The 21101-nt window shown below is 43.0% G+C and overlaps 1 protein-coding gene across 1 annotated transcript; it reads right to left on the bottom strand.

Moving 5' to 3' along the window:
* Nucleotides 1-204: 204 nt before the first annotated feature.
* Nucleotides 205-6404, bottom strand: LOC129431027 (uncharacterized). The gene is made up of 7 exons (XM_073875715.1): nt 5356-6404; nt 4832-4982; nt 4588-4742; nt 4476-4517; nt 4288-4317; nt 1597-1635; nt 205-1044 (listed from the first exon to the last, which is right to left on the bottom strand). The coding sequence occupies exons 1-7, from the start codon at nt 5494-5496 to the stop codon at nt 775-777; spliced, it is 828 nt and encodes a 275-aa protein (XP_073731816.1). The 5' UTR covers nt 5497-6404; the 3' UTR covers nt 205-774.
* Between the last annotated feature and the right edge of the window lie 14697 nt (nt 6405-21101).

Consider the following 21101-nt stretch of genomic DNA (forward strand, 5'->3'; position numbering starts at 1 on the left):
GTGACACTTCTGCCCCCTTGGCCCCCTGCTGCAAAGGGTTCCTCAGACAAACAAATCAAGAGCAACACAGAGCCAAGGTGCATACATACTTCAAGAAAAACAGGCAATGAATGCTTTGCTCAAAGTTGTCTCAGTATATTTAGGATACAATAGGAGAAGGCATTTTAACATTGAAAAAACCACACACTATATTTTGCTCTGAAATAACATACTTTATTAATATTCACTGTATAATTCTCATCAAAATAATTTCGGCATCCCAGAATGTGATATTATCAACACAGAATTTACCGCAGGAGCTAAGCCTCATCAATAAACAGAATCTAAAATCCATAACTGGTTTAAAGAACAGAGTTCCTGTTTATAACGGGAGTCATTGAATACGAATGATATTGGGGTCAGAGGTCACACGCTTGGACAGGAAATAGAAATTTCTCACAGTAACTATATAGAAATGTATCAGAAACTTAGTCAAACAGCATCAGTTTAATCTTAAGCAAACAGCGGAAATGTGATTAGCATCTTTAACTCAACATTTGATTGTTGTTTTGTGTGTGTTTTACTTTCTTAGCCCCTTTGCCTTAGTTGGCAATCTTTAACCCAGTCAAAACTATTCCAATTAACATGGTTAATGTTTCTAAAAAACAAAGTAAATTCTTTCAAGCACAGTTTTAATTTAAATGTTACAGTTCAAAATGTGATGAAACATCAGGTGAGATTGCTGGGGACACTGGAGTACAACATGCAATCCTGTTCCAACCTACATAACAATGTTCACATAATAACATTATCATGTTTAACAGATAGCTCGGGTTGAATTCCTCTTGTGTTTTTACGCTCTATCAGTGTTTCTGTTTTCACATAATTCCTCTCTGTGCCTGTTACTGCCCCCACAGTTTCCCCTAACTGCCCCTGAGCAGCAGGATAGGTAGTGACCATAGCAGAGGTGGTGGATGGGACATGAAGATGCCCTGGGTCCGGCACGGTGGCCTCCATTACACCCATGTTGGATGATTCTACACTGATAGGAATCATGTAAATCACCTGAAGATGAAACAGAACATGGGGTGCTGTAAAATCTGATATTTTACCGTAAATCTTGGTGTCACTTGCTCTGCATCGAAAAGGATGACTTTGAATTTGATAGATCCAACTAGTCTAAGAGAAGTACGTAGGTGTTTCCCCCCGAACCCTAACCCTACCCCCCACTCGACACAAGCGCACACACACACACACACACACACACACACACACACACACACACACACACACACACACACACACACACACACACACACACACACACACACACACACACACACACACACACACACAAACACATTGTGGACAATAGTGGAGTTATGACTATGTGCTAAAGTCTCTGACACACTAAAATCCCACATAATCCCTTTGTTTAAAACATGAACAGTCAGCACTGATGTGTATCTGATGTCAAAGTATAATTAAAATAATTCCTTTAATTTCAGGTTTATGTTCAAGGGTCATGCAACAGCAAAAGCTACTGCGTATGTGAATGGTATGATAAGAAACTATTTGTTCTTGTATATAGTGTTAAATAAAAAGTCTTATCTTTACCTGAGCTGTTTGTCCTTCCTCTGAGCTGCCGGAATCTGCCTGAAAAATAATAAGACATATGAATATGTGTGTATATATAAATATATGTTAGGGTGCATCAAAAAAACACAATTCTTGAATTTTGATATGGCTGGGTGCTAAAAGTGTCCCAATACATGTAGAAACAACACATGCAAAATATTTTTCTAGTACATGATGATTTAGGGGTGCTACCGCAGATCTGTTTTTGTTGGATAAAGTTAACAGTGCTCCATGCTCGCCATGGAGATCTGAGGTAAACAATACTACAGCTCAAGAAAACTGAGCTGATATTTCTGTTTGAGGTGATCTTTTGGTGTTGGGTATGTATTATTACATATTACTATCATATCAGTTGGAGGAGCATCTTACAGTGATGGTTGGAGATGCAGAGTGGCTGAAACTGCTTGGTGTCCCGGCGTATAGACCCTTTTACAGCTCATGTAATCAAATAGCCTGCACGCGCATTTAGGCAACAGAAGTGGTGTTATTCCCCATTGGTTCTAACGTGTTAGCAAGTTTATTAAAACGGTTTCCCAGCATCAAAATGTCTGGTTGTTACTTTTTTTTGTCATCTGCTAACGTCTTCTATCCACTCCACTATAATACACGGATCTCATATCTGTGTAGAAAAAGTTGATAAAGTCAACTTTTTAAAATAACTTTCTCTGTCTGTGTTGCTTCACTGTTGATTCTTCCCATACTTCCGTTGCCTTGTCATCACTGTGTACAAACAGTAAAAGGGTCTATAAGAAGCAGGCCAATGAGGCATGTGGAGTGATCATTGCCTGGTTGACATGCAAGTTGCTGTGGGACTGGTGCAGTGCTGACCAGGTTGTCAACATGGCATTTGACCCCACTGCGTCAAACACCGGCCATCTTACAGCAGCCTGTATCGCCATACAGCTCTCACTGGGCCGACCACTGCTTTGGTCTGGGTGCCGGAACTATTTGGTGAGGTCCTCCTGAACCAGGTTTTCATAGACCTGAAGGTGGAGTCATCACGCTCACCAGAGGTTACCTTGTTTACACATCTGTAGGCAGTTGAACATGAACGTAACCAACAGCCAAACCTTCTCCACTGCAAACGCAAGCTAATCCCTGAATAGGATGTTACTCTTGGGTAGCAGGTGGGGAGACATATCTGCGGAGAGATGCACTGGCTAGGCTCAGAGTTCAGGTTCCATTTCCTCTCTCTTTCTCCCTGGTGATGTTGCTCAGTGAAGCAGACTCTGGCACAGACTAAGCAATTAAGTTTGAAGTTAAGTTAGTGTCAGCTCTTACCATTAGGCCATGTTAGTTGCCAGTAAGTTAGCCACTATCACTCTAAAAACAAACGTGCTAAATAGCACCAAAAGTGGTTCACTGGCTCGTAATCATAGTGGAACTATTTTAAGTGCCATATAACACCTATGTAGCACCTGTATAGATCCATGTTGTGCTATAGACCTCTTCACATTTTACGTCACAGGCGGTTCCCACTGCGCATGTCGGGGTCAGAAAAGTCATTACAGCAGATTGAGTTGCGTATTATTCGGCATCGTCATCGTTGCGTTGTGGGCTTTAAAAATCGCACCAGGTCAAAAATCTCAAAAACAAAAAAATACAACATCTGTGGCGGCAAGCAATTAAAAGTGCAGACTGTGACAATACAAAGATCAAAGAGGCTTGTGTTTGTAGTGCTCACTTCATTTCAGGTAAGTCATTATTTTTCAGCCCTGTCAGATTAAACTAGAAAGCCTAAATTGTATGAACAGTTTGACCCCATGCTGCGCGCGCACCCGATAGTCATTCAATGTTTACAAACCTTAAAAGGGTCTATATAGAACCATATCTGGTGCTATAGTGGTGCTATATCACCCCCGTATGGTTCTTCATAGGTGCTATACTAAAAATGTTTCCCCTATGATTACGAGCCAACAACCACCTCTAGTGGTATCCAGCACTCATTTTCTTTAGAGTGGAGGGTTTGTTTTTTTAAATGTGTCAGTATCGCCCCTTGAGTGGTACAATTAAGTCAATCTAACTTAATATGTGTTGCCGACATCCATCACTGGTGCACAAAATTCAGGGTAAGGCCACTTGAACATATTCCATTGACCTCCATTCATTTTGTCTATAGGACAATTGAATAGAGAATCTTAAAAGTTGAATTCTGAGAAATGCCCAAGTTGCCCAAAGGGCAAACAAACAACTTTTAATTTGATAATCCTATAGAACATATTACTGTATAAATGTTCACTGTACTCAACATTTCCAGGTCAACCTTTTGGCAATTAGACTAAAAATTTCCCATTTTTCGAAATTTCGCCCAAGTTCATGTGTTAGGTGGCACCCCTAAATTTCAATAGAATTCCTCAAAACATTGCAAAAGTCATTTTTATGTTAATTGGAACAAAATGCAATGCCAGACAAATTGATATTTTGAAATTAAAATTTCCCATTCAAATTTGATGCATATATATATATATATATATATATATATATATATATATATATATATATATATATATATATATATATATATATATATATATATATATATATATATATATATATATATATATATATATATATATATATATATATGTGTGTGTGTGTTTGTGTGTGTGTGTGTGTGTGTGTGTGTGTGTTTGTTTGTGTTAAAATAGATTCAGCCTAAAGAAACCTTACAATTACAGCTGGCTGGACAAATGAATACACCTGAAATTACAGAAAAATCACCAAAATAAACACCCATAAACACACATACTAGGCTATTTGTTTCTTGTAAAATGAAATTTTTACTTGAGAAAGTACAGAATCTGATTATATCTGTCTGAAAAGATCTCAATAGTTTGGAAATTTATAGCTTGATTTACCTGCATAGGAAAGTTAAATGGGAGAAAATTTGACATCTGCATCTAAACAGAGAGAAAAATTAGAAATACTTTAGATCAGATCAAAAAATGTAAACTTAGAGCTGAATTTTACCTGTCCCTGCAGAGATAAAGACTCAGTTGGGAAAGTGGGAGGATCAGGAGCAGGATCAGCAGCTAGATCAGGGGCAGGACCCTGGACAGGCCACGAGTTAATTGCAGGTTGGAGAAACGCACCATTTGTGTTTAAAGGCTTGAACTCACTGTGAGTGCTGATCTTGCAGAAAATCACACAGAATTTTAAGAACTACCAAAGACCAAACACACACTTTATACCTCTCAGTACACATATGTACACATGCTGATCTTGCTTTGATGTGCCTGTGGATTGTGATGGTGTACTGTATTCTGTTCAAATGTGGCCATTGGAATCACACCTCCCTGCGGTTTATACAGCCCATGAACAGATCCTGGATACAGGAGAAAACTAAAGCCCCCACCAACCGGAACCTAGAAATATACACAGGATAATAATCAATTTACATAAATTTGTTTCTAAATGAAGAACACTATCATAGTCATCAATATCACAACAGAAAATGTTTGCCTTTGAAATATGTTCAATTTAAGCATTCTAACAAAGACAATCTCACATAATTCTAAACACAGACCCCAAATCCTGTACTAGTTAGAGATGCACACACTCACAGAGGTTTGATTTACTGTATTAGTCAGTATACAATGACCTAACCCTTCCATTAATTTTATAGCACAGTAACATGTGGTCAAAACCACTAGTTATAACTACCAAAGATTTCTTTACAAAATGGTTTTTAGACACTGTTACAGATTTGCCTTCACAAGTACACTGAAGTAAACACACCTGGTCTGTAGGCTGCGAAAGGATCCCGAACAAACACACTGTCAAAAGAATCTTCAGCATTTTTTCAGATGTGTAGAAGTGTAACATGATGCAGATGTCCAGGGCTGAATGTGTCCTGCAGGTCTGATAGTCTGCGTTCATGTGCAATGAATTTAAAGAGCCCAATCAGACACACACATCATGTCTGTCTGCCTCAAACATAGACATTCTGTCACCAGAGACTAATTAGAGAGAGATCTGCATAGTTTTAGGTGGATTAAAAACTTTGGAATTCTCTATAGATTGAGATTAGGCAAGCAATTTTTTTTGGTATTTTTAAATTTCAGCTTAAATCTATTTTTTTAGGTTAGCTTTTAATTGATTTATTTTCTTTAATGCGTATTTTAAAGTGTATAATGTCTCTTTAATTTTAATATTTTTGTGTGCTGTATATTTGTTGTTTTAATTGTTTCTTTAAAGCGCTTTGAGATGTACATTTAAAGGTTCTATAGAAAATAAAGGTTATTATTACTATTATTATCTCATAAAGCTGCTTTGAGGAAATAACTTTCTAACCCTTTGTTTGCTTTAGTTATCTCAGCATTCTACCTTATCACACCATTAGTTTTGCATACACACTAAGTTGGTTAATAAGTGGCCGTTTATATGAATGACAATGTCTTGCAATTTTGATATTTTTTACATCACACTGTTATTTAAATGTCCTGCGTATGCGTTACTTCAGTTTGTAGGCATGTGAGTATAGCCAAATCTAGATATTTTTGACAACATAGTTTAGTGTACGGTGTGTACTAACCCTAACCCTAAAAAGTAAATGAAAAACTTCACTAAATTTGTTTTTTACTACATTGTTGCTGTGTGAATGTAGCCTAAATGAACAATATTTTAACAGCATTGTTTAAAGCACCCAACTTTTTATGATGTAACAACATGTGCTCCATACTCATACGTTAAAAACCTGCCAGTTGTATTGATCAGAGTACAACTGGATTACTTTAAATTAATGAATAAGAAGAGATCAACTCAAATACATAATTTTTATTCCGTACGTACATTATAATTAGTTTTATATATTTATGCGTTTGGCAAACACGTTCATCCAAAGACACTTACAGTGCACTATGGGGTGCAAATTGTTTTATCAGTATATGTGTTTCCTACGTTTTAACCCATGATCTTTTGTTATGTTAACACAATGGTCTACCACTGAGCTATACAGGAGTACATTTGTCTTTTTTTAACTGATCTGGATAATGACATCACTGAAGTCTGCACCTAACTAAGCTTGAGCAACTGAGGAATATAAATGATAATTAGTACATTTTCTACATGTAACATCTTTGTGTTTGAGTTCCTGTAAAAAACGAGCAAGGTTAGATAATACAGAATTTAATAATTTGAAGTTCAAAGTTGATTTCCAAACCACATCCATCTCATTATTTTTGGTGCACACATTGTGAAATAGTTTAAACTTAGTAAATATAACTCTGTATTGTATTATCCTTAAAACTGTATTTTTGTGTGAAATTAATAAACATACTTGCATTTGGACCCATCTCCACTGTATACAACATTACAAAGAATCTGTAGAGATGGAAGACATCATTAGAACTGATCTCAGATCATTGCTTGTTTTCCTATTGCCATATTCAGTTTTACAATATTCAATAGCGCATCAGATATAGAGATACCTCAGCCAAGATTGTTTTAAACATTCTTGACAACAGAACCTAGAATATACAATATTTTAGCAACAGAAGCTCTTAGATGTTTTGGATATCGCTCTTATACCCACATTTTATGAAGCGCAATGCTTCACGCTTCATCTAAAAGACTCACATTCACCTTACAAATGCTGCAAAGAGAAACAGAAAATCAGCTGGGATCAATGTAATAGTATTTATAGACTTAAAACCTGCACACTTACTAAAGTTTTACATTTTATTTGCATAGTATTTTCCACACCATGACAAAAGTTTAATTAACTAGAAAAGAATTGTTTTTTTAAGTGAGTGCATGTGTGTGCTATATATATGTCAACATCCCAGATTCATTCCCCCACTTGTATGTTGAGAGGCAGTTTGGGTGGAGCAGGTCTGTCTGTGTTACAGCATGAAATAATTGTCAGATGATTTATGAATGTTGTGAATCTGTAATTACGGTTACTGGCAGGAAACAAGTCATTATCATTTATACCTGCACTGTGTTTCAGTAGCTGAATAAGCAAAGTGTGGTGCTAGCAGGTTTGGTGCTTATGGTTTCTATGTAAAATACTACGAGAAATATCAATTTCAATCTGCTTTCTGTGAACACTAAGTTATTTAAAAAATTGAAGGTGATTTTTAGAATCATTGTGAAAAATCACGTAGAAATATAACCTAACCCTAACCCTAACCCCTAGGAATGAACTGGTTTTCTACAGTGATTTGCCATAAAATGTTATCTGAACTTCATCTAGGTCACAACAATAAACATACATGATGTGCATAAGCTCACAAGACAAATAATTCCAGTTTCTTTTGTCTTTTTTGAAAACATCCATAAAACATTCACAGATCTGGAGGAAAATGTAAGTGAACCCATGGACTAATTACTTTATTGAAAGGTTTTTTGTCAGAATCTGGCAAACTGGAGTCCAATTAATAAAATGAGTGTAAATGTGTGGTTTAGTGCAACTTTGATTGATATTAAAACACTCACACATTTTAAGATTGCTGTCCTTAACTCTTTCACCGCCATTGACGAGATTGACAAGGCGCACAGTCAAGATGACTCCTAAGACACTGTGCAGAATGCGCAATGAAGTTAAGAAGAACCCACGGCTTGAAGACATCATTGGAACGGGCACACAGCTCTGTTCCTGAGTCTACCATATGCAAGTCTTTGGACAGGCATGATGTCTATGACAGTACACCACGGAGGAAGTGGCTGCTCTCCCGAAAAACATTGCTGTGATCCTGAAGTTTGCAAAAGAGCACCTTGGCAAACCCCAGTGCTACTGGGAAAATATTTTATGCATTGATAAAACAAAAGTTGAATTTTTTGGATAAAATGTTATGGCTCAAAATGGACACAGCTTACCAACATTAAAACATCATCCCAACAGTGAAGTATGGTGGAGGGAACATCATGATTTGGGCTTGCTTTGCTGCCTCATGGCCTGGACCACTTGCCATCATCGAGGGTTAAATGAATTATTAGGTAAAAAAAAATCCTACAGGATAATGTCAGGGTGGCTGTCCACCAGTTGAAGCTCAGTAGAAGTTAGTTGATGCAACAGGACCTTTCGAACGAGCCTGCCCTCGACCCTCCGACCCTTTCCGCGGCCGAGATACGGCGGTTCGAAAAAAAAAAACGCTCGTCCGGAGTTTGCTCGCCCGTAGCGTCCGCTGCGTTCGTCTGCCGGAGGCGTGACCGGTCTCGTTCGAAAGGTCTTTCCCGGGGATTTCCGGCGACGCCAGCCCCGAGTCCGTGCGACCCCGTGGACCGGAGATACTTCCGGTCGAATATCCGAATTTCGTTACCGCGCCGCTCCGGCGCCTCGGGCCCGGGGCCTTCGACCTTCGGGTCGATTGGTCCGCCGGAGGGGCCCTTTCGAACGAGCCCACCCGCGAGTATCTGGCCCTTTCCGCGGCGGAGATACGGGGGGACGTCTCCGGATTTTCCCACGGCCGCTGCTCGGGCGCCTTAAGTCCGAGGACGTTGCCCTCGGGGTCGGTCGCTCTACCCGAGGGGACCTTTCGAACGAGCCCGCCCTCGACCCTCCGACCCTTTCCGCGGCCGAGATACGGCGGTTAGAAAAAAAAAAACGCTCGTCCGGAGTTCGCGCGCCCGTAGCGTTCGCTGCGTTCATTCGCCGGAGGCGCGGCCGGTCTCGTTCGAAAGGTCTCTCTCGGGGCTTTCCGGGGACGCCGGCCTAGGGTCCGTGCGACCCCGGGGGCCGGAGATACGGACTTCCACCGCTGCACCTTTAAACGGCCGTAGCTCGGGCGCCTTAAGACCGAGACCTTAGCCCTTTGGGTCCCTCATCCTCCAGGAGGGGCCCTTTCCAACGACCCCACCCCCGTCTCCGTACCCCCTCCCCCGGCCGAGATACGACCCCGGGAACATCGCCCCGTCTACCCGACCACCGTGCACCCGAGGCCGGCCTCGGACCCCGCGACGGACACCCTGGAGCTCGTACCCGGCGCACCGTTCGGTCCCTGCCATCCCACTCTTAAGCACTCCCCCACCGGACTAAGCCCCATCCTCCCGGCCCTTCTGGAGAACCAAACAGTTGGTCAACCCCAAAATTTCTCCAACCGTTGGTCAACCCGAAAGATTGTCCAGCAGTTGGTCAGCCCCAATCGACTTAGGTTTTGGAGCGTTCGCGTTTCCAGCAGTTGGTCAACCTCAATCGACTTAGGTTTTGGAGCGTTCGAGTTTCCAGCAGTTGGTCAACCTCAATCGACTTAGGTTTTGGAGTGTTCGCGTTTCCAGCAGTTGGTCAACCTCAATCGACTTAGGTTTTGGAGCGTTCGCGTTTCCAGCAGTTGGTCAACCTCAATCGACTTAGGCTCTGGAGCTTTCGCCTCTCCAGCAGTTGGTCAACCCCAACGACTTAGGCTCTTGAGCTTTCACTTCTCCAGCAGTTGGTCAACCTCAATCGACTTAGGTTTTGGAGCGTTCGCGTTTCCAGCAGTTGGTCAACCTCAATCGACTTAGGTTTTGGAGTGTTCGCGTTTCCAGCAGTTGGTCAACCTCAATCGACTTAGGTTTTGGAGCGTTCGCGTTTCCAGCAGTTGGTCAACCTCAATCGACTTAGGCTCTGGAGCTTTCGCCTCTCCAGCAGTTGGTCAACCCCAACGACTTAGGCTCTTGAGCTTTCACGTCTCCAGCAGTTGGTCAACCCCATCGACTTAGGTTCTGGGGCGTTCGCTTCTCCTGCCATAGACTTAGGTTCTAGAGCTTTCGCCTCTCCGACAGTTGGTCAACCCCAATCGACTTAGGCTCTGGAGCTTTCACTTCTCCAGCAGTTGGTCAACCCCATCGACTTAGGTTCTGGGGCGTTCGCTTCTCCTGCCATAGACTTAGGTTCTAGAGCTTTCGCCTCTCCGACAGTTGGTCAACCCCAATCGACTTAGGCTCTGGAGCTTTCACTACTCCAGCAGTTGGTCAACCCCATCGACTTAGGTTCTGGGGCGTTCGCTTCTCCTGCCATAGACTTAGGTTCTGGAGCTTTCGCCTCTCCGACAGTTGGTCAACCCCGATCGACTTAGCTATATACCTGATGGCACCTGTTTGCCCTACCGTCCCCCGCGAAGGGGGAACCCGCCGGGTCCGCGGCCGGGAGGGTGCGCCTCGGTCGGCCCGGGGGACCGGAGATACTTCCGGTCGAAAATCCGAATTTCGTTACCGCGCCGCTCCGGCGCCTCGGGCCCGGGTCCTTCGACCTTCGGGTCGGTCGGTCTGCCGGAGGGGCCCTTTCGAACGAGCCCACCCGCGAGTATCTGGCCCTTTCCGCAGCGGAGATACGGGGTGCCGTCTCCGGATTTTCCCACGGCCGCTGCTCGGGCGCCTTAAGTCCCAGGACGTCGCCCTCGGGGTCGGTCACTCTACCCGAGGGGACCTTTCGAACGAGCCCGCCCTCGACCCTCCGACCCTTTCCGCGGCCGAGGTACGGCGGTTCGAATATAAAAAACGCTCGTCCGGAGTTTGCTCGCCCGTAGCGTCCGCTGCGTTCGTCCGCCGGAGGCGTGACCGGTCTCGTTCGAAAGGTCTTTCCCGGGGCTTTCCGGCGACGCCGGCCCCGAGTCCGTGCGACCCCGTGGTCCGGAGATACTTCCGGTCAAAAATCAGAATTTCGTTACCGCGTCGCTCCGGCGCCTCGGGCCCGGGTCCTTCGACCTTCGGGTCGGTCGGTCCGCCGGAGGGGCCCTTTCGAACGAGCCCACCCGCGAGTATCTGGCCCTTTCCGCGGCGGAGATATGGGGGGCCGTCTCCGGATTTTCCCACGGCCGCTGCTCGGGCGCCTTAAGTCCCAGGACGTCGCCCTCGGGGTCGGTCGCTCTACCCGAGGGGACCTTTCGAACGAGCCCGCGCTCGACCCTCCGACCCTTTCCGCGGCCGAGATACGGCGGATCGAAAAAAAAAACGCTGGTCCGGAGTTCGCGCGCCCGTAGCGTCCGCTGCGTTCGTCCGCCGGAGGCGCGGCCGGTCTCGTTCGAAAGGTCTTTCCCGGGGCTTTTCGGCGACGCCGGCCCCGAGTCCGTGCGACCCCGGGGACCGGAGATACTTCCGGTCGAATTTCGGAAAACTTCGAACGGCCGTATCTCGGGCGCCTCAGGCCCGGGGCCTTCGAACTTCGGGTCGGACGGTCCGCCGGAGGGGCCCTTTCGAACGAGCCCACCCGCAAGTATCTGGCCCCTTCCGCGGCGGAGATACCGAAGGCCGTCTCCGGATTTTCCCACTGCCACTGCTCGGGCGCCTTAAGGCCGAGGACGTCGCCCTCGGGGTCGGTCGCTCTACCCGAGGGGACCTTTCGAACGAGCCCGCCCTCGACCCTCCGACCCTTTCCGCGGCCGAGATACTGCGGTTCGAAAAAAAAAAACGCTCGTCCGGAGTTCGCGCGCCCGTAGCGTCCGCTGCGTTCGTTCGCCGGAGGCGCGGCCGGTCTCGTTCGAAAGGTCTCTCTCGGGGCTTTCCGGGGACGCCGGCCTCGGGTCCGTGCGACCCTGGGGGCCGGAGATACGGACTTCCACCGCTGCACCTTTAAACGGCCGTAGCTCGGGCGCCTTAAGACCGAGACCTTAGCCCTTTGGGTCCCTCATCCTCCAGGAGGGGCCCTTTCCAATACGACCCCGGGAACATCGCCCCGTCTACCCGACCACCGTGCACCCGAGGCCGGCCTCGGACCCCGCGACGGACACCCTGGAGCTCGTACCCGGCGCACCGTTCGGTCCCTGCCATCCCACTCTTAAGCACTCCCCCACCGGACTAAGCCCCATCCTCCCCATCCTTTTCCAGCAGTTGGTCAACCCAATCGACTTAGCTTTTGGAGCGTTCGGGTTTCCAGCAGTTGGTCAACCTCAATCGACTTAGGTTCTAGAGCTTTCGCCTCTCCGACAGTTGGTCAACCCCAATCGACTTAGGCTCTGGAGCTTTCACTTCTCCAGCAGTTGGTCAACCCCATCGACTTCGGTTCTGGAGCTTTCGCCTCTCCGACAGTTGGTCAACCCCGATCGACTTAGCTATATACCTGATGGCACCTGTTCGCCCTACGGTCCCCCGCGAAGGGGGAACCCGCCGGGTCCGCGGCCGGGAGGGTGCGCCTCGGTCGGCCCGGGGGACCGGAGATACTTCCGGTCGAAAATCCGAATTTCGTTACAGCGCCGCTCTGGCACCTCGGGCCCGGGTCCTTCGACCTTCGGGTCGGTCGCTCCGCCGGAGGGGCCCTTTCGAATGAGCCCACCCGCGAGTATCTGGCCCTTTCCGCAGCGGAGATACGGGGTGCCATCTCCGGATTTTCCCACGGCCGCTGCTCGGCCGCCTTAAGTCCCAGGACGTCGCCATCGGGGTCGGTCGCTTTACCCGAGGGGACCTTTCGAACGAGCCCGCCCTCGACCCTCCGACCCTTTCCGCGGCCGAGATACGGCGGTTCGAAAAAAAAAAACGCTCGTCCGGAGTTTGCTCGCCCGTAGCGTCCGCTGCGTTCGTCCGCCGGAGGCGTGATTGGTCTCGTTCGAAAGGTCTTTCCCGGGGCTTTCCGGCGTCGCCGGCCCCGAGTCCGTGCGACCCCGTGGACCGGAGATACTTCCGGTCGAATATCCGAATTTCGTTACCGCGCCGCTCCGGCGCTTCGGGGCCGGGGCCTTCGACCTTCGGGTCGATTGGTCCGCCGGAGGGGCCCTTTCGAACGAGCCCACCCGCGAGTATCTGGCCCTTTCCGCGGCGGAGAAACGGGGGGCCGTCTCCGGATTTTCCCACGGCCGCTGCTCGGGCGCCTTAAGTCCGAGGACGTCGCCCTCGGGGTCGGTCGCTCTACCCGAGGGGACCTTTCGAACGAGCCCGCCCTCGACCCTCCGACCCTTTCCGCGGCCGAGATACGGCGGATCGAAAAAAAAAAACGCTGGTCCGGAGTTCGCGCGCCCGTAGCGTCCGCTGCGTTCTTCCGCCGGAGGCGCGGCCGGTCTCGTTCGAAAGGTCTTTCCCAGGGCTTTTCGGCGACGCCGGCCCCGAGTCCGTGCGACCCCGGGGACCGGAGATACTTCCGGTCGAATTTCGGAAAACTTCGGACGGCCGTATCTCGGGCGCCTCGGATCCGGGGCCTTCGACCCTTTCCGCGGCCGAGATACGGCGGTTTGAAAAAAAAAAAACGCTCGTCGGGAGTTTGCTCGCCCGTAGCGTCCGCTGTGTTCGTCCGCTGCGTTCGTCCGCCGGAGGCGTGACTGGTCTCGTTTGAAAGGTCTTTCCCGGGGCTTTCCGGCGACGCCGGCGCCGAGTCCGTGCGACCCCGTGGACCGGAGATACTTCCGGTCGAATATCCGAATTTCGTTACCGCGCCGCTCCGGCGCCTCGGGCCCGGGGCCTTCGACCTTCGGGTCGATTGGTCCGCCGGAGGGGCCCTTTCGAACGAGCCCACCCGCGAGTATCTGGCCCTTTCCGCGGCGGAGATACGGGGGGCCGTCTCCGGATTTTACCACGGCCGCTGCTCGGTCGCCTTAAGTCCCAGGACGTCGCCCTCGGGGTCGGTCGCTCTACCCGAGGGGACCTTTCGAACGAGCCTGCCCTCGACCCTCCGACCCTTTCCGCGGCCGAGATACGGCGGTTCGAAAAAAAAAAACGCTCGTCGGGAGTTTGCTCGCCCGTAGCGTCCGCTGCGTTCGTCCGCCGTACAACACGTCTGATACATACGTCGCCACTAAGCACGTCTGATACCCACGTCGTCTCTAAGCACGTGTGATACATACGTCGTCTCTAAGCACGTGTGACACATACGTCATCTCCAAATAACTACTTGTGTTTGTAACGAGTTTTTAACAAGATCTGATTGAACTTCATTTCCAACAACAAGGGGACACTTAATAGAAATGTGAACAATAATCGTGGGGTGAGTCACCTACTGAATTTAATTTCTTTAACTTTTCTGTGCGGTTCAGAACTGGTTTGAAAGTTGGCAGATTTGCTTATATAGTAGTTAAAGCCACTATTAGCTTCTGGTAGCTTTTTGTGTGACCACAACTGTGTTGATCCTTTATTCTAGAGGAACATGAATGTATAAGTTTAACAGATATGTTGTCTTTATTATTAAAGTTAATTTTAATAATATTTTTTGTTTTTATTTATATAGCCTGATCAAAGTAATTTAACTGTGGCAGTTACATTGTTCTACTGACTACTGTAGTAAATGTAGTTTGTAATCATTCAATGTGTGTATGTACTAGTACTCTTTGACCCAGTTTACCATCACAAGAAGTTTGTTTCATTCTTACTCAACAGTGATTTATTGTTTTCTCTGTTTATTAATTCAGTGAAGTGGAGGTATGTAACAGACGGTTTACTAGTTCACCTGCCCATTTATTCTTGATAATTACACTGTGTTCCAAATTATTATGTAGATGCCATTTTTGTTTATTTTCCCAATACAGTCAGTAAGTTTACAAATTCTAATTTTCACTCAACGCTTATATGACAGTGTGGATGTTATTCTATTTAAATGAAATAAATATGTCAAAGTATACTTTAATACTTAAGAAAAATATGCAAAATATGCTGTTACAAATTATTATGCACTTTAAACATACTGATAATGATATAATCGATTTAAATGATCCAAAAACATATATCTGTCAAATGTGCTGCATGGACACAAAACAAACATTGTCCAAAAAAAACACAATGTAAAATAAATAATGTATTTACACAAGTTACATAATAATATATGGACATATCTTTGACATGACTTTAACTCTCCCATTCATTAAACTTGTAAGTATACAAGTATAGGTTTTGTCTTTATTCCACTTGAAGACGCTAGTATTGCATCCCTAAGTTGATGTTTTTAATTGATTCATTGTTGATGAAAGTTTATGCTTTGTAACTTTTGTTCTGTCCACCTCACAGATCTTTCATATAATGATGCACCACAGGCTCTTAAATAGGACTCGGGTCAGCGGATGATGGTGGTAATACCTTGATTTCTTTTTTATTTTATGCCCATATTAATTAAAATAGTCAGTGATGGTTTTTGCAGCATGGGATGGTGTATTATACTCCATGAAAGTAAATTTATTTCAAAAGACATTATGCCCTTTATATCATATTGTGAAAAAAAAACATATACAAAAACCTTTATTCAAATCTGTCTGTACTGTGAATCACTCATAAATCTTATAATAGTTCAAAAATTTCTGTTTAGGTCCACCAGATATAAATTGTTACAGGAATTAATTACTTAATACATTTTTAAGTGAACTTACTGACTGTATTGGAAAAATAAACAAAAATGGCATGTTCATAATAATTTGGAACACGGTGTAATGGTAAATTAACTGGGCTTTCTGTCCTCGAAGGGAGTTGTGAACCTAAGGCCAAGGATTGAGCCCAAACTTCAACACCCCAACCTTCAAAGAGCTTGAACATGAGGCTGTGGCTTAAGGGAAACTTCAACCCCCCCCCCCAGACTGGTGTTTTAAGTGTTAGAAAGGTAGATTGGTCTAATTTAAATACAAATAATAAGACTGATTAGCCCTAACTAATTGCTAGTTAGTCATATTCATTCTTAAGACAAAGTCAAAACAACTATGTTTATGCAACTGGCCACATGACTAAATGATTAGGCTCCTCCAGAACCTTTTGAACTTCATATAGACAAACAATTGAGAAAAGAGGGGAAAAATCTTAACATTCAGATGTTTGAGTATTTAAAGTTCATTTGAAGACATATGTCAACGACATTATTTATTTAAATGATACTAAGTTATTCAAGTATGTTCAGACAATATACATTAACAGCCACATTAACTTAAAATAACAGTAATAAAGTGTTTGTCATGCATGTTCGGGTGGCTACAGTATGTGTTCCTAATGGTTTACTGTTGTGAGTAAAGGTTTTGGCATGTTGAAACCTATGGGACGGTTTCCCGGACAGGGATTAGATTAGTCCTAGACTAAAATAAATGTAAGAGCTGTCCAAACTGAAAACAACTTGCACTGACATATCTGTAAATCTGTCAGTGCCCTTTGTTTTGCCTCAAAATGCACACCAGTAATGTTTTTAGTAATGCATGTTTGTTAAAACTAGTTATATTTCCTAATTAACATATTCATCCATTTTTAAATAAGATAAAATTGTATATATAACAATAGATAAATGTGTAAATTTCACCTTATATAACTTTATGCCTTCACGCCACATTATCTATTAATATTTATGTATTATCTACTTTACTTTTTTTGACTATTTATTCCCAGGCAATATAATATTTGTTACATTCTGTGCAAATATATACAATATATCTGCAGGGTGAATCGAATGTGTAAGTTAACATAAATTAAACATGTTTACACTGAGTTTACAAGTTTAAGAACTTTTATGAATAGTGAGATTTAGATTATTTGTATAATTGTATATATTTATTTTGTTGTATACCCCAAGACCTGAGCAATTATGATTTATGAAATAAAATAATACATATTTCCCCATTTTATTTGTTTAATGTTATTGTTTTAGTAGGTAGACTGAGTAACCTAAGCATAAAATATTTTTGAGAACTAGAAGGCCACACTCACTAATCAAAAGTATTGCAGTTCCCATGTCTGCCGGTAGGTGACCCCCAAGCACAAACGTCAAATTAAACATGTTTAGACAATTGGTCAATGTTTTGGTCTTTTTCTTTGATGTTTTATATATATGTCATGTACACAAAGCTTACACACTGGTCTAATTTTAACCCATTAAAGTAAGACTGATGGCTAAGTTAACTGCTTGTTGGTCAGCCAAGTTCGACATCAATGCCTTATGTTTGTTGTTAACCTCCTGACAACTTATTTGAAAACAAATCAAAAGCTTGACTAGGATAGGGAATGTGTTGAAAGAGAGGACTAAGATTGCAGCATTCAGGTGTCACACGTTAAATTTAAATGTATTTGTGATGTAGACTACTTTTAACTGCCCTGTATGCCTTTGATGCTGCATTTGAATGATTATGATGTTTATTAAAAAACTGCGTTGTGTCATGGTTTCAGGTTTCATATTTGGTTGAATATGGTGATAACTATTGGTTATATAGACTGGTGTTTATGCCTAATGATGATGATGTGTTCATTGAATAAGGGTAAATTGAGTTCATTTGAAAGCTCTTAAAAAAACGTGTTCTTTTAAGGCTTCAACAATTAGCATACATTAGCATTTTAAGAAATATAACTGCTAATATGCTCAGTGAAGTCTAAAATTAACCTAAATCTTGCTAAATGTGCCACTTAAGTTATTTAGGGTAGCCTACTATCTGAACCACATTGACAGTTGCGGTGAAACTTCCGTGTCATAAGCGGTTAAATCATCGCAGCGGAAGTTAATACCAAGAGCATCTACACCTACGTAAACAGTCAGCGGTACTGGGAAACATGGCAGCAGATATTTCTAGGTCAGTCAGTCAGCCTTTCAAAATGCCGTTTATGAAATTATTACGTTTTTCAACGGTTTAAACTTTTTGTGATGTGGAGCGGAGTTTGTTTTGTTTTCAAGAGTCTTAATTTCCAGTTACCCCATATATGTCAATTGATTATTTCACGCAGACACAGAATGCTCATGTGCCCTTGCGAAAGTTAATGGTTGTACAACAGTTAAAACCAAAAAACATGGTTACTAAAGTATAACCATGTTAACCACAAAATAACCATGGTTTTAACAAACATGGTTTTAAAAAACCATAGTTAAACCATGGTTAGTGTAGTAAAACCATGATTTTGCTCCAGTAATAATAAAAAAACATGGTTACACATTAAACACAATAATACATTTTCGCTCCAGGAAACAGTCTAATTTGCAACCTACAGCTTAAACGTATGTACATATATTGAATATATATTATTATTTAAATACTAGATGTGTTTTGAAAGTGTGAGAAAATAGTGTTATTTGTGCAATTTATCCCCCAACCTTACTTTCACGTCTTTAATAGTTTTCGGCATATAGCCTATGTAGCTATGTACATAGCACATTTAAATGAACACATTTTAACCACATCAAATGTCATCTAATGTTCAAATGTTGCCATCTTTATTTTCAGCCAGTTGGACCATATTGCAGATGCCCTGGGTATATTGGCAGCTGAAATTTTAAGACCTGAAGCTGAGATTGATCGAGTTGTCATCAGCTTGGAGAACATATAGTGCCTTGACAATTTTAGCTGCTATTGCAGAATTACCTAATGAAGAGCATGTTTTTCATTTATTGCAAATGATAATTCAGATGGTGGACCAATGCAGATTCAGCACTGTGATGTCAAGGGAGCAGCTGCTATTTCTTCTAGAAAACAACTTTAGAGTTGGTGACATAGCACAAATTTTTTGTGTTAGCAAGAGAACTGTTCATAGGAGAATGTCGGAATATGGACTGTCTGTGCGACAGACTTATTCAGACATCACAGATGAAGACCTCCAGCATGTAATCTCTGACTTTATTGCTCATTACCCAAACGCAGGTATAAGGACTGTGACTGGACATCTTAATTCTCAAGGAATAAGGTAATTAAGAGATCACATAATTTTCACATATTGTACGGGAGAGTGTGGTAGGTTGTCACACTTTTAAGTTAATACAGAAGTCCATCCATGCATGCAAGAAAACATGGGATTAAAAGTTAGTTGTGTTTTGATGGACTTCTTAGCATTTTTGGTGAAAAGGATAATGTGCAAGATTATATTGTTATATGTTGTTATGTTGTGCTATGTTTTTACTGGAAATTATCATCCATATTCTACCTAACATTCCTTCTGAAGAGTTCAGCAGTTCCGGGTGCGGCTTCATCTAAAAGAAGTTGATCCTGTTGGAAATTTTATTCGCGGGCTTCAACTTAACATTGTCCCAAGAGTACCATACTCTGTTCCGGGTCCTCTCTCCCTGTGGCACATAGATGGTAACCATAAACTGATAAGGTTAGAATTTTATTTATTCTGTTTATTAACAAAAAGTTATTTATTTATTTTCTTTGTAGCTTTAGAGAATTACTCGGATAACAATGAAAATACTTGTTAAATCTTCAACATCATCTAATCACTTGTGTACATCAAAAGAAACCATATAATAGATTCTATTGGATTTAGTGATGGGAATTTTATTGGTTGTATTGGAAACTATAATGGTCTCTGTTGGTCTCCATTGGTATTTGTTGGGTTCTATTGGTGGGGCCATTAAATCCTAAAGGAATTCTGTAGTGCTTGTATTGTAATGGTAAAAGCTTAAGGTTCCTATTGGTATTTTAATGGAAACCATTAGAATTTCTGTAATGGTTTTATTGTTTTTTTAGCAGGGCAGTACATTTATGCAGTTTACTGTGTACAGTTGTTTCTGTTTCTAGCCTTATCTGACATTATGCTTAAAGGAGCATTTCACCCGTAGAAACATTCATCTTTATTGAAAGTGTGTCATATTTGTGGTCAAAATGTAACATACATTTCGAATTTGGTGCCTATGTGACAGAGAAAATGGGTGTTTGTAGTCTTACTTCCTCAACAAAGATATTGCACTTCCTTCTTTCAATGATGCAAAGTGATGATTTTAACATCATTGAAAGAAGGAAGTGCAACACTGAAATCTGTATTTCTCCTGTCTCAGTGTCAACTAAGGAAATGATGCACGACCATTCAAAAACATGACTGGGGTTCTAACTATACAAAGATTAATGCAAATGGGTGAAGTGTCCCTTTAAGAAATATTGACCAGAGAGTCTTATAGTGGTTCTCCACTAGTGTATGCTGTTGAAACCTTTCCAAATTGTTTTGAGAAATGCATTTACTAATTTGCAAATGATGGATGATTTTAGAAAATCACTAAGTGACTGACAAGATCAGAAGTTTTACAAAACTTTAATGTCAACACTTACTTATCTGCTTATTGCAGATAACTAAGTAAATCTTATTTACTAAGTAAGTAAAGCTTATTGCAGATAAATTTGTAAATCTTTATAGATGGAGAATTGTTATACATGGAGGCATAGATGGATTCAGTAGGCGTATAATGTATCTTCAAGCCAATACAAACAATAGGGCATCAACTGTGCTCCAGTGTTTCCTTGCTGCTGTCAGTTCACATGGTTTGCCTCACCGTGTACGTAGTGACAAGGGAGGAGAAAATGTTGAGGTGGCTAGATACATGCTTGAACATCCAGAAAGGGGCTCAGGTGAGTTGTCATGACCCAATTCATGTGTCCTTGATGTACTATGTACATATCCAAACCCATAATATACAATACGTTTTAACAAAATATATCAACTGTATAAGGTTTTATTAAAGGTCACATAGCATGAACAATTTACGTTTTTCATGTTTTAGTGAAATAATTGGGTTCCCAGTGCTTCTATCAACCTAAAAATGTGAAATTTCAACCCAGTAACTTACAGTATATATAAGGTAATTAAAATTTGACCCCACATGATGTTGTAAGGGGATCTTATTATAATAATACCACCCCTTAAAGGCGGGGTACACAATATCTGAAAATGGCTTTGAAAGAGGGAGTCGGGCTGACTACCAAAACAGCTAATCA

The sequence above is a fragment of the Misgurnus anguillicaudatus genome, chromosome 13 (genome assembly GCF_027580225.2).
Source record: "Misgurnus anguillicaudatus chromosome 13, ASM2758022v2, whole genome shotgun sequence".
NCBI classification, from domain to species: domain Eukaryota; kingdom Metazoa; phylum Chordata; class Actinopteri; order Cypriniformes; family Cobitidae; genus Misgurnus; species Misgurnus anguillicaudatus.